The 17,675-nt window shown below is 38.4% G+C and overlaps 1 protein-coding gene across 3 annotated transcripts; it reads left to right on the forward strand.

The window, feature by feature from the left end:
- The first annotated feature begins 399 nt into the window (after nt 1-399).
- Nucleotides 400-17,171, forward strand: LOC128213659 (ceramide kinase-like). Of its 3 annotated transcripts, none has more exons than XR_008257767.1 (12): nt 400-487; nt 2,536-2,695; nt 3,316-3,516; nt 6,348-6,476; nt 6,957-7,020; nt 7,823-7,968; nt 8,210-8,284; nt 8,755-8,901; nt 9,948-10,128; nt 10,841-11,039; nt 11,560-11,824; nt 13,924-17,171. XR_008257767.1 is itself a non-coding variant. In XM_052919657.1 (12 exons), exons 2-12 carry the CDS (start codon nt 2,536-2,538, stop codon nt 13,994-13,996), a joined length of 1,536 nt encoding a protein of 511 aa, XP_052775617.1. In that variant the 5' UTR covers nt 400-487; the 3' UTR covers nt 13,997-17,171. The 3 variants fall into 3 exon arrangements, 2 of the variants coding, with proteins under 2 accessions (XP_052775617.1, XP_052775618.1); XM_052919657.1 differs by having other exon boundaries at nt 11,560-11,720; XM_052919658.1 differs by lacking the exon at nt 3,316-3,516 and having other exon boundaries at nt 11,560-11,720.
- The last annotated feature ends 504 nt before the right edge of the window (nt 17,172-17,675 follow it).

A 17,675-nucleotide genomic window follows, 5' to 3' on the forward strand; every position in this document is an offset into this window, starting at 1 on the left:
GTTTTTCGACTTGTCTATATAAAACAGCTAGTTGTTCTTGATGGCCCGAGAGGCCAAATATGCCGGCCGCGATGTATTGTAGAACACGTGTTTCATAAAAAGAACTACGATTCCGGCAATAACACTTCAAGCCCGTAGAGGCAGCGCCTTAGTTCATATTATGTCTATATAAACAGCCAGTATTATATGTGTTGTATGCACATTTTTAATTGAGCATAATAAAATAAATGCACATGAGGGTAATAACACAACAATTTTAAATATAGTAAACAGTAATGAATTGTGCATTGACTGACCTCAAAATTCGCATAAAATGGTGGAGTGTGTCCTTTTACCGCATTCAAATAATATGGTATAATGTAGCCGACCTAGTTATACCGGGGATTGATCGAGTTTTATCTCGGTGATTAAGTCCTATGTAAACATAATGATCTAGATTTTGAAATACGACGAATCGGACTATCATTCCGCCGCTGTTTGTTGAAAGGTAACTTTATATTTGACAAACCAAAGATACTTCAGTAATATAAACCAACTAACCAGGTGACTATGCAATGTTAACCTGTTTTTTGCAGAAATTCGCTCTTTATGACTTGAATATTTAAACATACATGTACTACGACGTACCCGAACAACCCGACAATGTCCACCTCACGGTCCTCAGTATGCAACATGAAAATATTAATGTTCGTACAGAAAAGGGGCTGGGTGGGGGGGGGGGGGTTGGTGGCGGGACACCCACATGATTTTTAGTCTTAATCCTCGGGGTGTGCCTTTCATCTCCACTCTCAGGACAAACATTGATAAAAAATACTTTGCATTAAATTATTTTTGATACTTCGACCACCATCGACAAAGGGATCTTTACAATTGTTTCTGTTCGTGGGTTGGGAGTTTTAAACACCAGAATTAATAGTTATTGTAGATCCCCTGGGTGTGCCAGCCGAGGGTTGGGTAAACCGTAATACAGGTGATGAAACATTTGCAAAAGCATCATACAGCTTGTACTCATGGTATAGTCCGATAGCTTTTTGTCCATATTTCTGAAAGTATATCTTCTACTATTTCATTATACAGTAAGGCTAAGCTAGGGTACCTGGTATGCAGAAAAATTCTTTGTATACCCCACACTCGTACTCTTTTCTGAATTTCTGGGTAAACGATATACGAGAACATTATCAAATGTTTGTCATGTTTAACAATCGTATTTCCTTACAGAATACCAGAACGCATACAAAACATTCTTTGTATAATTAAGTCTATACTGTTTTTTTCCACTCGGTTGTGAAGTCAGGCCAGCTTTAAGCTGAACGAATCACTCTTGAATCCATAGTGAGGGTTTCTAGGAAATCACTTTGCAGATGTCCTTTGTAAAAGGCTAAGAGAACGTAACTTTGGTTGGGCTCGAACCTATATGTACAAGTATAACCACTCTCACACCCAGCCAAGATTTGGATATAATTTAAAGTCATAGAAGTCCGTGAAAGTGATGTGTCGTGGTACGGGAAGACTCACTCATGTTACGGAACTTTCCAATGATAGAAGGTTTACCCTATCGCAAACTGTTGAGGCTAGTCATATTTAATATTAAATACATGCGATTTCAATGATTCGTATTTCGGCCGTCTCGATTGAAAAGCAATTCTCAGGTCATCCGAAATGTGATACACTTTATCGCCCGATACATGAATACCTACACGCAACCCATTTCTTTACTCGTTGATGAAGAGTGTGTAACTGAAAGGGTTAATTACTTATAGAACTCCCAAATCCACATGTCGGATAAAAATAGCATTTATTACACGTGCGCCTAGACATCTAGAATGTCTAAGGATATATAAATATATGCAATGCAGCAATTTAAAGTTATTTTTAACTGTAAGTTAAGGACTACCAACTAATTTTCAATGTATAATTATTATATAGTGTATTTACTGATTTTAACACTGATTTTCTAGATATAAAAATATAACTGGTTGAACGTGACTTCTATGTATTCGATAACCCAGATCTGGCGTTTGGGTACAAATGATGCGGTTAAAATGTAAACAAAAAACAAGTAGATCGAGTAGAATCAGCATGTCCCTTCTGCTTCGATACCTTTAAAGGTTGAAAGTAGCCTAAGGTATGCTATGGTATAACCATGCTTTCGTTCGGTTTAATGTGCCCCCCCCACCCCCAACACATGTTTTATGTTTTCCTAAATAGGACCCCGTTTCAAAGTTTAATCAGTTCAGATTTGCTGTGATATTACTATTTGATGAGGTATCTGAAATAAACCCCACGAACATCAGTTTAAACCATTGAGAACAGATATCATTTCCCCCACCCTTCGAACATTCAGTTTATATGCAGTTTCAATTTTGATTCCATTGAATAGTAAATATTATTTGCAAAAAGAAAATAAATGTGGCTTTTTGGGGGTATCATAAGTGTATTAGTCTGAATATGCGTATTCGTCTAATGTATTTGAAACGAATATTAACCAAACATTTCCCTTTAATTTTATAAAACAAAATAAATTAACATCCAAAGATGGCGGAGTCTGCAGGTTCATCGCCTGCCACGCCAGAAGAACACATAGTGACGTCCGAAACTCCCGAACAAGCCTCGTTCTCGGTGGGAAAACACATCCACACAGTCAGCCTATCGCAGACGACATTGACATGGCAAAGATACAACAAGAAATCCGCAGGTAACTATGAGATATAACATTCATTTTTGTAAAATTACAGGTGTTAGATTTTAAGTATCTTCCATGGCCGCTCGTGTAAGATAGGTTCATCCTTACCCGAGCGTGGGTAATTTGCGTAAGATAGGTTCATCCTTACCCGAGCGTAGGGTGTTTTGCGGAAATTAGGTTTACCGAGTTTCCGCAGAACACCCTTCGCGAGGGTCGGGATGAGCCTATCTTACCCGAAAGGCCATGTAGAATAAAGTTAAAAATAAAGTTAAAATGTATTTTTTCGCTGGAACTCTTTCGTGCGTAGTGAAATTATTTCGCGTATGAATATGTGATAATTTGTAGTTGTGATAGATTCAACATATTAAATTTTGATAACTTTAAAAATATCCAATTTGCAAATAAAAATTTCAATGAGACGAACTGGTATGGTTGTCTTCTTAAATATATCCTGGTATTGTCCATATTTCACACACAGCGTATACACACGACTGCCAAATCTCATATTGAAGGCCAAGTACTATCTACATCATCCTCGGCACCCCATCGTATAGGTTATGATACGCTGGGGTGCCGATGATGTATCTACATGTACACTCTATCTAGATCCCCAAAACTTCCATTCAATTAAGAGACCAATAGCGCCCGACTACGGGACCTGATCGCAGTGGACGTCAAGGACGCTACAACAAACGAAATCAGATCTAAAATGGCAGTCGTCTACGTGACACAGAAGAAAGACTTCCTTCTCAGACGCGTTCAAGTGACGTTTGATGGAGAGAGGGACCGCTGTGAATCTTTCAGACGGAAGATGCAGGAGGCGATTGATACTTGTAAAAAAAACATTTGTAATATAAAGGTTGCGAAAAAGTACTCAGTACATCACTGGTACGTCTGAGCTATTTTTGTGCACTACATCATACCAGTATGTGCACTACGTCATACAGATACGCACACACTGTACAAGTTTAACCTATATTGTCTATCACCTTTATTATGCCCCCTTTCGAAGACATGCATAGGCATGTCGGTATGTCGGTCGGTCGGTCCGTCGGTAGACCAAAGCTTGTCCGAGTGATAACTCAACAATCCCAGGACGTATGGTCATCAAACTTGACATGAAGGTTAGGCCTGACCAGTAGATGACCCCTATTGTTTTTGGGGGTCTTCTGGCCAAAGGTCAAGATCACAGTGACCTTGAATGGTAAAAGGTTGTCCGAGTGATAACTCAACAATGCCTGCACCCATGACCCTCATTCTTGACTTGGAGGTTGGGCCTGACCAGTAGCTGACCCCTATTGTTTTTGGGGCTCATCGGGTCAAAGATTAAGGTCACAGTGACCTTGAATGGTAAAAGGTTGTCCGAGTGATAACTCAACAATGCCTGCACCCATGGCCCTTATAGTTGAATTGGAGGTTGGGCCTGACCAGTAGATGACCCCTATTGTTTTTGGGGGTCATCGGACAAAAGGTCAAGGTCACAGTGACCTTGAATGGTAAAAGGTTGTCCATGTGATAACTCGACAATGCCTGCACCCATGGCCCTTAAACTTGACTTTCAGGTTGGGCCTGACCAGTAGATGACCCCTATTTTTTTGGAGGGTCATTGGGCCAAAGGTCAAGGTCACAGTGACCTTGAACGGTAAAAGGTTGTCCGAGTGATAACTCCACAATGCCTGCACCCATGGCTCTCAAACTTGACTTGGGTTTGGGCCTGACCAGTAGATGGCCCCTATTGACTTTAGGGGTCATTGGGCCAAAGGTCAAGGTCACAGTGACCTTGAATGGTAAAAGGTTGTCCGTGTGATCACTCGACAATGCCTGCACCTATTGCCCTCAAACTTGACTTGGAGGTTGGGCCTAACCAGTAGATGAGCCCTGTTGTTTTTAGGGGTTGTCGGGCCAAAGGTCAAGGATACAGAGACCTTGAATGGTAAAAGGTTGTCCGAGTGATAACTCGACAATGCCTGCACCCATGGCCATCAAACTTGACTTGGAGGTTGGGCCTGACCAGTAGATGGCTCCTATTGATTTTAGGGGTCATTGAGCCAAAGGTCAAGGTAACAGTGACTTTGAACGATAAAAGGTTGCCCGAGTGATAACTTAACAATGCCTGCGCCCATGGCCCTTAAACTTGACTTGGAGGTTGGGCCTGACCAGTTGATGACCCTATTGATTTAAGGGGTCAAAGGTCAATGTCACAGTGACCTTGAAAGCAAACTCGACAATTCCTGGACCTTTGGTCATCAAACTTGACATGAAGATTGGGCCTGACCAGTAGATGACCCCTTTTGACTTTGGGGGTCATCAGGCCAAGGTCAAGGTCACAGTAACCTTTAACGCAAAAAGTTGGTGACCAGCTGATGAATCCTATGGATTTTGAGGTCATAGAGTCAAAAGTCATGGTCATAACACACTCTATCCTCAAACTTTGAATGGTCATAATCTTAAAACTGCCTCAACGGCATCCAATGTCAGCGACAAATCAGCTGTCATTTCGGTCCATGCATATTTCATGCAATTGTCCATATAATCCTGACAACATGGCGCTCGGGGGGGGGGCATAATGTCTGACAAATATCTCTTGTTCGAAGTTTCACTTTGTAAGGCAATATTTATTAACCAGGTCTTAACAAAGTGAAAGCTGGTTAAAATAATTACGTACGTCGTTGTTCGGGTTGGCGGGAGGGCGGAGTCAAACTTATCGATGGTATCGAATAATTTAACCAAACTTGGTATATAGGAAGCGTTTATGGAGAAATTTCAAGGGATTGCGGTTGGGGCCCATAGGGTCAAGGTCACTGTTACATAAAATTTAAAAAAATGACTGGTACTGAATAACTTTAGTTAGGGTTGACGTATTGCGACCAAACATGGTATATAGGAAAAGATCATGGAGAACTTTCATGGATAGCGTTTGGCGCCTCTAAGGTCAAGGTCACTGTTACTAAAAATAGAAAAATGGCTGGTACTGAATAACTTAAGTTAGGGTTGAAATATTGTGACCAATCTTGGGAACAGTTTACGGTGACCTATCATGGGATTGCTAATAAAAGAAAAACGGTTGGTACTGAATAACTTTAGTTAGAGTTGCCATTGGTGACCAAACCGGGTATGTCGGAAGAGTTTATGGGATTGCATTTATGGCCCCTAGGGTCAAGGTCAAGGTCACTGATACTTAAAGAGAATAAAACAGTTGAAACTGAATCTCACAACGCAGGCTGAATTTGTTCAGTCAGTCATTGAAAACCTGGTTGCATCGTATTGAAATCAAAATTAAATCCAGTGGTACTATAACACAAGTTTCAAAATATATCTAAGGGCAGTCTTCATGTGACTCAGGGAATCGCAGTCACTTATATCTCGTGTCCCTCTTGGCATTTAAAGCTCTTTAAGTCTTGTTGGGACACACGGCGGGGTCAAGTCGTACTGCAGCCTATTTGCACGGGCAGCCCTCTATAATTCTTAACGTGGATACTTTGCGTTTCATTTCAACGTTATATAATTATACTAATAATACTAAAAAATAATAAAAACAATAAATAATAATAATAATAATAATAATAATAATAATTATAATAAAAATTTTCTGATTCTTTGAAGTCAGATTCATAGTTGTGAATTCTAGCTTAATGTTTCTCCGTTTCATATATGGTTATCACAGGCAAAGACAGACCACGACGACTTCTGGTGTTGATCAATCCAGTCAGTGGGTTTTCAACTGGCGTAAAGAAGTACCGCAATGTCGTCGCTCCCATCTTTGAAGAGGCTAAACTTGAAACAGACGTCATTGGTAATACACGCATATAACCCACTGTGTTCCTTATTTGTTTGTCTGCTTATAAGACGGTGCTAGTATCCAGAGTTGAAATAGGAGTTAGGATACAGTCGAACCCCTATGAGTCGAACTTCTACGGACCGGCGTAAATACCTCGAGACTCGGAAAATTCGAACCAAGCGGGAATGATAACGTTCACTTGAAAGAAATCGGTCCTTTACATTCAGTTCGAGCCAACCAGGATTTCGAGCCAAGCGAGTTCGAGCCAACGAGGTTCGACTGTAAATAGTTATTTCAAAAGTTAAGCATTAATGGACGTTTCTATTTTCCTCAAAGCATTAACATTTGTCTTTTGACTCAGACAATTTAATCGTTGTGTTCATATTTTAAGTTTGGGTATCATATCTCAACAGACACTATACGGGTATGTCACAGCACCTAAGTCTATTATGATGTGTCTGGCAATACAAATAACCTCATGCATTTACTTTGAAGTTACTGAAAAGGCCCACCATACTGAAGAAATTCTTGCTACCTATGATCTCAAGTCCATTAATGGGTAAGTCTATTCCATGTATTGCAATGGTCGCATGTGTGTTTGTTTTGTGATCACTAAGCATATGGCTATAATATGACTATGAATTGTGACCGCTACAAATCTTGAACCGCTTAAAGGATTTTGAAATTACTTGTCACAGATGTTTACCAAATTGACTCGATATGCAGAGCGCATGTTACAAACAGCGCGGTTGAAGGTCAATGTCACACTTAGAGGTCAAAGATCACATGAATATATTGTGTGTCCGTTTCATTTCTCTTGAACCGCTTGAAGGAGTTTGAAATATCTCGCCATAAATGTTCACCATATTGAGACGAACTGCATAGGGCATGTTACGATCAGTTCGGTTAAAGGTCAAGGTCACACTTAGAGGTCAATGGTCGTATGACACTATGTGTGTCTGCTCCATTTTTTTTGAACCGCTTGATTGAGTTTGAAATTCCTCGCAACAAATGTTCACCTTATTGAGATGACGTCGAACTTTAAGGTCAAATGTCATATGACTATATTCAACATATTACGACGATGTGCATTGGCGGAAACAAAAACAACCGTCTAGTTTCCATTGTTATAATTAAACCAGAACTAGTATGCAGGCAATTAAATTCATATACGAGATGGTAAAACTAAGAGTGGAATTGTTAACTTTGTCTTATAGATGCGGTCAACCAAATACCAAATTTGCCTGTAATAGCGGCGACCTGTCGATGTAGTTCTCATCTGAGCTCGTGGCCTATTTTGTCTGTATACATAATTAATACTCGCATTTGTATACATTGCATCTGAGTTTAAACTGATACAGCCTGGTAATTGTGAGCGGTGATGGAATGTACCACGAGGCGGCCAATGGATTGGTTCGGCGAGTAGCGACCGATACCGGAAATGACGTCAACAATCCGGATTACGAGCCGCCCGAATTTCCGGTCACTATAGGTCTCATACCGTGTGGTACGTTTTTCGGTAAAGTAACGTGGACGTCTTTAGTAATTAAAATATCATTGCACATTAAATATAATTATGATAAAAATGAATACATACTTACTATAATTAGTTACCTCCAAAATGGTGGAACAATGAACATTTGTTAAACAATGTAGATAGGTCAATCATGTCTATAGAATATATAGGGAAATTATTTAGTAGTCTGTAACCTATGAAAGCGTATCTTTAGCACATTAACCAATTCCAGGCACGGGTAACGGGATTGCTCGGGCTGCGGTTGGTAACTACGATGTTGTGTCGGCAGCCTACTCTGTTATCTTAGGTAGGTTAAGTTTTACAAACTAAATGAATATAATAAACAAGTATTTCCAACGATTTCTTTTAAAAAGTCACGTCTTTCACTAGTAGGATTTAAGAATGTTCCTTTTCCTTAAAATCTAAAACTCCATAGATTCTTAACATAAAACCACAAGAATTAGCAGCAAAGCTATATTTATACCAACAACTTGTTCTGAATATGTATGGTTTTAAGCGATAATTTTTCACGGTTTTCAAAAATATTTTGGAAAATGTATTCAGCAAAAACAACTACAGTCGAAACCCGTTGGCTCGAACTCGCTTGGCTCGAACTTCTCGTTGGCTCGAAATGGATTTAAAATATCGATATCTTTATACTGAATGTAAGCCATCCCGCTTGATTCAATTTTTACGAGGCTCGATGTATTTACCCCGGTTCCTACGAGTTTGAGCCAACGGGGATATACTTTTTTACTCTATTTAATCCTTTACCAGGTTACAAATGGAAGAACAACTTATTCAGGGTGTTCTCAAACAGGAAGTTGGTGACGTACAAATCACTGTTGTCAGGGTTCGGGTTATGGGGTGACGTCATCTATAGCGCCGAGATGCGCCGAAGCATGGGCGTTCTGCGATATCCAGGTTCGTCACAGTTCGAAACGTTTTTATGAAGATTGTACTCTAACTCCCAATTCAAATGTACCATAATTAATACATTTTTTTATTTACTGAAAAGGATGAATAATTATCGAAAACAATGGTTTTTATGAAGGATACTGTGTTTTATTTGTAAAAAGGTGCAGAAAACACAGTATTTCTCCCTTATGAGACAATAGTTGATCACAGTAAATCTTTTAAGACCCACCACTCATTAAACATGTGCGTTTTCAGCTATTAAATACACAGTTACAATCTTGTGATCAGTATTTAATAATTTCCATAAATGCATTATTTAGTAAGAAGTTAAAGGTTTATCACTCAAAATATATGTTTGTTATGCATGTGTATGTATTGATTTTAATTGATTTTAAAGAAGAGTGCCACATAAAATATAATAACTCCGTGTTGCAGACTACGCAAACTAACCGCATACTTGTTCGTGTATATGTGTGTGTATACCACGTGATAAATTGCGTCATAAATGGTTATGTCCGAAGGTAGCATTTTGCTTCGAAAGAAGACTTAAAACAAAGTTAACTTTTCATTTTCTTCACCATTTTAAATGAAATAAAGGGCAGTCTATTCCGCTCTATTTTTGGGCTTAACTCTCAATCAAACTCTGGTTAATAAAATGGTGACGAAGTGGTTAAGTCATCTTTGTTTTAAGTCTTCATTCGAAACAAAATATTGCTTTACGACATAGCATTTATGACGCAATTTATCACGTGGTATACACTTACTGTTTATGCTCAAACACGGAAATGAATTATAAAATATAAATTTATAGCCATCAAAGGAATTCATTGATAATATGTATCTCTGGTCTGTATTTACAATCCACTTAAATAAACATGTTTCAATAAACCGATCCTTTCTTGTAATCTATTAATATTTTTTTTTGAATTTTAATATCTTGACGTGAAATAACATACTTCCCGAAGCAACTGCGTTTTTTTAAACATTTGCTAGTACATGGTGACTTAACAAGTTATTATCCTGAAGTATAATTTCATTGGTATTTTTTACAGTCACGTTAATTGAGCGAATTTTCTTCAAGTCGTTTCGGCGAATGTCGCTTACGCTGAAATTCCGAGCGCCTCCGGAATATTCTGAGAGTAACGACAACGCTTTCCGGACGGGTGGCCGAGATACGGCGGAAAATCCCGAGGGCGAATCGAGCGCGATCAAATCTAACACAATGCAAACAGCGTAAGAAAATAGTATTTGTGTAATATATATGTCACGTATAATATAATATGGATAATAAGTTAAAATCTTAATTAAATTTTAATATAAAAATTCATTCATGATTGGTTATAAAAAAACGCACACAGACACACTCACAGAATTATAGCATGTTATAGTTGAAATGGAACGCTGCGCCGATATCGTACTTACCTGGGGTTAAATGTCTTAATTTTCGATTTTCGTTAAGACAACCCTGCCACTGGCTGTAATAAAGAGCTGATGGCAGGTTAAGAAACTTAAACCAGTCATGATATTGCAGTATAATATGTCATGAATGTTTGAATATAAATTTAAACCGTCTCTACAACTTCTTTACAAACTACAAACTATTAATATCATTGTATGTTGACAGTACTATTTTCACTTTTATTATGTCCTCTGTATATGTATACATGTATATTGCAATAATCCATATACTTACTGTTGTGATTAACCTTCTGTATATGTATATACGATTTGCTCTCCAACTTGGAGGAAAAAAGATATATATCCATATATATATATATATATATATATATATATATATATATATATATATATATATATATATATATTCATGTATTTGAATTTCATTGAAATTAGGTTATTAGGTCGTTTCCATGGTGATATCAAGTATTGATATCACGTGATAGCGCTTTTGCCACGGATGATAAAACAGTACTTTTTTTGTCAGTGACGGCATGACAACGATAACCGAGGAGTTCATTGCTTCCATCTGCTTTTGCAACCCCTTCAAATCCATCAACCAGGTGTTTATACAACCTGGCTATCAACCAGAGACCACAGTTTCCGATCTGCTTCTCTGTCGGCCATGCACAAAGATGCAGTTCATCAAATTCTTCGCCAAGTTTATAAACTTCTCTGATGAATTTGTAAGTAACTGTCTTTGGCATTCATGTTTACAAAGGTCAGCATATCGGAATTTTCTGATTCTATATCTGTTTCCATGAGATTAGGGAAGGAGCCCGTTATCTTAATGCAAGAACTCAATATCTGCTTCTATTTTTGTACTGTCGAATTCCGTTGGCTCGAACTCGCTTGAATCGAATTTTCCCAGGCTCGATGTATTTTCGCCGGTCCGTAGGAGTTCGAGCCAACGGGATTCGATTTTATGCACTTTGTTAGTTATTTTACTACCGTAGGAGTTTGAGATAACGGGGTTTGACCGTACTCACTTTGTTAGTTATTTTACCAGGGCGACGAGCTGTTCTCGGTGTAACCGCTTTTTGTACTTCCGAAGAATTTGTAGATTTTAAGAATTGGATATATCGTTGGATCTTTCACCAACCTTATAATTTCTGAAATAAGATACCTTTATTTGACCCAGTTTCTAACTATTGTTATTGTTCCTGAATTTTAGCAAACTCTCATTAGCCCCTCTCTTTTTCGTAGACAGAGAACGTAAACGAAAAGTTCCCATTGGTGAAAGTAAGCGAGTACGAAGTGACGTTGAACAATGCTAGTCCGCCAGACACGGACGCAGGACGCAGGGAACGTGTTATGAATGTTGACGGCGAGCCATACCATCTTGAGGAGCCGAACTTTCATGTCAAGTAAGAAGTCAATACTTTTCCGCCAGGGAAGTACGCGAGACGTAGGGATGGCGTTATGAACGTTGACTACGGGCCACACCATGTAAAGGAGCCTTCCGTGTCAAGTAAGTATTCAATAATTGCCCGCCAGGGTAGGGCGCGGGACTTAGGGATGGCTTTATGAACGTTGACTCTGAGCCGTTCACTGTAGAGAAGCCTAGCTTCCATGTCAAGTAAGTACTCAATACTTGTCCGCCAGGGTTGGACGCGAGACGTTAGGGGTGTCGTCATGAACGTTGACGGCGAGCCATACCATCTGCAGGAGCCGAACTTCTATGTCAAGTAAGTTTTCAATACTTGACCGCCAGGACGTGACGCGGGACGTAGGGATGGCGTCATGAACGTTAACTACGAGTCAAACCATCTAGAGGAGTCTGGCTTCCATGTCAATTTAGTATTCAATACTTGCCCGCCAGGGTTGGACGCGGGATGTAGGGATGGCGTTATGAACGTTGACGGCTCGCCGTTCCATGGTGAGGAGCCTAGCCTCCATGTCAAGTAAGTATTCAACACTTGTCCGCCAGGGAGGGACAGGAGACTTAGGAAGGAATGACGTTTCGAGCGTTGAGTATGAGCCGTTGCGTGTGGAGGATCCACGCATCCATGTCAAGTGAGTGTTCAATAATTGTCCGCCAGACTAGGGCCTGAGACGAAGGGAGGACGTAATGAACGTTGATTATAAGCCGTTTCGTGCAGAGGAGCCTAGCCCCCATGTCAAGTTAATATTCAATACTTGCCCGCCAGGGAAGGACAGGAGACGTAGGGATTGCGTTACGAGCCATACCATCTAGAGGGGCCTTGCCTCGAGGTCAAGTAAGTAGTCAATACTTGCCCGCCAGGGAAGGACAGGAGACGGAGGGATGGCGTTACGAACCATACCATCTAGAGGGGCCTTGCCTCGAGGTCAAGTAAGAAGTCAATATCTGCCTGCCAGTGAGGGACGCGAGACGTACGGTCATTTCGTTTCAGAGTTATCTGCCTTTAAATAATTGTTCTACTTTTTTGGCTCTAATACTTGAAATAAATTACCATCATCGTGCGAAGTAGTGCCTGGAATATTTTGTGAGATTTACAGCCATTTCGTCTCAGAATTGTCTGCCTTTAAATAACAATTCTACTCTTTTGGCTCTTGTACTTGGAATAAATTACCACCGTGCGTGGTAGTGCCTGGAATATTTTGTGTGATTTAAAGCCATTACGTCCCGGAGGTTTCTGCCGTTAAATAACAATTCTACACTTTTGACTCTAGTTCTTGAAATACATTACTAAAATAGTGGGTAGTAGTGCCTGCAATATTTTGTATGATTTACAGCCATTTCGTCTCAGAGTTATCTGCCCTATAATTGCTAATTGGTAATTTTGTAGTTTGTGGGGCGAACTACGCATACAGTTTTCGAGATTCCACTATGATACTTGGTGAACATTGGATCATAGTGGATAGTAGTGCGGTTTACACTTAACCAGTAGCTAAAATAGTTCTCATTGACCCTGGCCTACTCTTTTTGTGTTCTGAGTTTAACACTTTGGTCATATTGAAGATTTTATATTGATTCTTTGATGCATAACCTTTCTTGATAAAATCTAAAAACATCTGTATTTTTTTCATTTTATATTTGCTTGAGTCAATACAAGGTATTCAGTTTTAAGGCGGCGTGCATGGGTATAATCACTTAAGCGATTTCTCTAGTTTGTGTACTGTCGTTAACTGGACGCTATCGTATAGAGGTTTATTTGATTACATGAACTATCAACTTGACCGCGTATTTGTTTGGAATTTAAGGCCTTGGGCTATGATTACGAATCCTAATCCAAATCTAGACTCAGACTCTAAACATTTTAATGTAGGAACAAAAAGTAATATTTAATCCATTTCTTTTATCAAAATATAAGTAAATATGTGTAACACTCATATAGTATATTGTTATATATTTCAGCAAATTTCAGCATCATTGCTTTGCTAGGAGGGAAGCTCTAATGAAATAAAGTTTTGCCATATTAAGTCTTTGGTCTGAACTCAGACTCGAGACTTTTCGTAATCACTGGCCTTGGAATGAATGCAAAACAACTAACCATCAGCTACTTTGAAGTGTTCCCCCACCCGACATTAAGAGTATTCTATTGCATTTTGCATACATGAATTTCCATTGTCGTCTGCTTGTTTTAGGTTATTTCCGGGAAGGATTCCAGTCTTCTGCAACATCCCTAGCGTCACGGGTCGTCCATCGCCAACCAAGTGATAATATCTACCTGAGCTAAATAAAAGATGGATCAACACCTTATGTTCCCTCGTCTGCTTTTCAAAATAAGGGCGTCAATACCTCAGGTTCCCTCGTCTGCTTTTCAAAATAAGGGCGTCAATACCTCATGTTCCCTCGTCTGCTTTTCAAAATAAGGGCGTCAATACCTCATGTTCTCTTGTCTGGTTTTTAAAATAAAGGCGCCAATACCTCATGTTCTCTTTTCTGCTTTTTAAAATAAGGGCGCCAATACCTCAGGTTCTCTAGTTTGGTTTTCAAAATATGGGCGCCAATACCTTTTGTCTCTCTTCTGCTTTTTAAAATAAGGGCGCCAACAGCTCATGTTCTCTAATCTGGTTTTCAAAATAAGTACGCCAATACATCATGTTCTCTTGTCTAGTTTTCAAAATAAAGGCGCCAATACCTCATGTTCTCTCTTCTGCTTTTTAAAATAAGGGCGCCAATACCTCATGTTCCCTAGTCTGGTTCTCAAAATAAGGGCGCCATTACCTCATGTTCTCTCGTCTGGTTTTCAAAATATGGGCGCCAAACCCTTATGTTTCTCTTCTGCTTTTCAAAATAAGGTCGCCAACATATATCTTGACTTTGACGGGTCAATAATGGCTTGTATTATTGGCCGTATTTTTACACTATTAAAGATAAATTAATTTAGGGGTATCCGACCCACATATATTATGTGGATTTTGTATGCCTTGTGTCCCTATATTAGCTTGGTATCACCAGAAAGGATTTTGAAATGTTTTTGTCCGCAGAAAAAATAAAATAAAAAAAATATTCACCGAAAATAATATAACAAATAGGTTTTTCGGCATTCAAAGATTACAAAACACTTCATTTACGTAATTTATTTTTGAAATAAAGAGCAAATAAACTTACTGTTATTCGTAATATACGATGTTCTTTCGGTCGCTTAATTTACATATTTATACATATACAAATCAGTGTCCGTCATACAGCGGCGGATCCAGGACTTTCTAAATGGGGGGGGGGCACAACTAATTATAAACATATCAAACCTTTTTTGAGTGCATTATTTTAATCATATAATGACATGGAATTAACATTTGTCTTCACTGTCAATAATGTTTGGCAGATAAATTGAATCAAAAAGATATAATTTACTGAGATAAGCCGTTTTGGGAAATCGAACCAGGGTCGACGGATAAACAGGCTAAGTCGTAAACCACTCGTCCTCCTGAGACACACATATTTAATTTAAAAGTAGTGCTATATAAACCTACATTACAGTATATTGATTGCACTCAACGATACTGTAGGTACTTCGGATGTCATTGTTATAAATTTAAGTTAACTGAAGTAAAAACAACTTGACAACAAATTCCAAAAAAGGGTTTCAAATAAATTATTATGTATTAATTTACAAAGGCTCTAGCACAATTCAGAGAACTAAACGATAATAAAAGCCTAAATGGAAAGTTTCAAAGCGGCAACGTTTTGAATTTAAACTTTTGTTAAATGCACATCATGCACACACATATCTTGTTGGCACACAATGACAATATTAAAAGCAATGACGAACATATAATGTGCACATGTTAACAGTTTAAAACAACTTATATTTCTGGTATATGATATATTCTGAAAACAGTAAACTTACGCGTATAACTGCAGCCATATTTGTCTACTTTTGATCAGCTGTCTGTGTAAAATTAGGCGCCGATTTTTTTTGATCAAAGGTTCGGGCCTCGATGTCATATTTCAAAAAGACTTTCGTTTCGTATACTATATTATACTCGATAATCAGGTTGTTTATTTGCTCAAATGCTTATATAAAATTTAAATTGTGACAAAACAACTTAGTTGTACAGTTAAATCAATAAAGATGTGCCCCCAAAAAACATTACTTGCCGGCCCGCTGGGGGGGGTGCACGGGCCCTATGTGCCCCCCGGTAGACCCGCCACTGGTCATAGGTACCGCTTACGACATAGAATGGTTAAAAGGCCCCGGCTATTACTATAACGAATAATAATAGTTTACTACAACTTGAAATAAGAATCATTCGATCGAAAGAAATATCGAATGTTCGCATATCAATTTTGCCATTCGCTTGCAACCTTAAATTATAGTCATAAGGCACCGAATAGGTTTTGAAAAATGCCAAAATTATATGGGGTCACCAGGCTTCAAAAGTTAGAACTTATGTTTATGCAGTTATCAGAGAGCGACCTTATCTGTTTATCGGATTGCTTAAAGCTGCACTCTCACAGACTGACCGTTTGACCATTTGTTTTGCTTGGAATAACCAAGTTTTGGAAACCAGTGATATAAGAATGCTGACTAAAGATCAGATCGCAATGTGGGTGTCAAACTTTAGCCATGTCTTTCCAACTATCTAACCCGTATATTATCACATATATAACTTTATTTTGCACATAATGCAAATTATGGTCATTTATTATTCGACTGAGAAACTCTAGTTAAGGTTAATTCAGCAACCTCTTGATGTATTTTATTGAAACTATATACATGGACTATGAAACCGTACAACGCTATTATGTAATTACTTCTGATTCTAATCTTGCATATAATGCAAAATATGGCCCTTTATTACTCGACTAAGGACTTCAGGTTAAAAGTGGGGAAATGGTCGCGCATGTTGTCTCCATGGCAGCTCTTGTTTTATGCATTATAATGTTCACATTTACATTTTTCAATATTATTTCACATATATCTGATAATGTTGTTTTTAACACCAGAATTCAATGTCAATCCTGCAAGGTAAATACATACAGTCGAACCCCGTTGGCTCGAACTCCCCGGGACCGGCGCAAAAACCTCGAGTCTCGGAAAATTGGAGACAAGCGAGAATGCTTACATTTATTAGAAAAAATTCGATACTTTACATCCATTTCGAGCCAGCGAGGTATTCGAGCCATCGGGGTTCGACTGTAACTGTAGGTTCTTTCTGGTGCTAGACTGACTGTTTGTTCTGTAATGATGATTCTTTGTCTGATATGTAAGGTGCTTTGTATTGTGCAATCTTTCATTAAAATTATGTTTGTGGTTTGATTATTATGCCATATTTATACGTTTATTTAGATATGTTATATATTTTAAGCTATAAGTGTTGTAAAGGTTTTGGTAGACATGGTTTTGTAAGCATATTTAATTCAATAACACACAATTATTGTCTGTGTTTTCGTGTTGTTTTTTTCATTGCATGTATGTACTGGTTAGGGACCTGTGTTCTGCCGGAAATGTAACGGGAATAACTCGATTTAAAAAAAAATTCGAATGCAACTTCACTGGCAGAAAGTAAGGCCCCTGATAAATTCAACTGATCGACACCCAAACATTTCATTTATTTTCATTTATTATAAAATTGAACATGTTGCTCTGTTTAAACAGGTATTGAAGGAGAAATAGTGTTTATTTTGTTGAGTAATAAAAAAGAGTAATTCGCCGTTGAAAGAAAAATATTGCGCAAACTGGTGCAATGGCAAAATTGTTGGTGAATTACTCAGTTTCGAAGAAAAAAGAGAATATTTCTTATAATTTGTATGACCATTTATCATAATGGAATTGCTAAACAATTATTATACAACGTGGACGAATAATTGGTAGGGGTGAAAAAGTTGTCCATAACCAGTACATATTATATATTCATATCATATCACCACATACGAACAAACAGTA

The sequence above is a fragment of the Mya arenaria genome, chromosome 13 (genome assembly GCF_026914265.1).
Source record: "Mya arenaria isolate MELC-2E11 chromosome 13, ASM2691426v1".
Classification (NCBI taxonomy): domain Eukaryota; kingdom Metazoa; phylum Mollusca; class Bivalvia; order Myida; family Myidae; genus Mya; species Mya arenaria.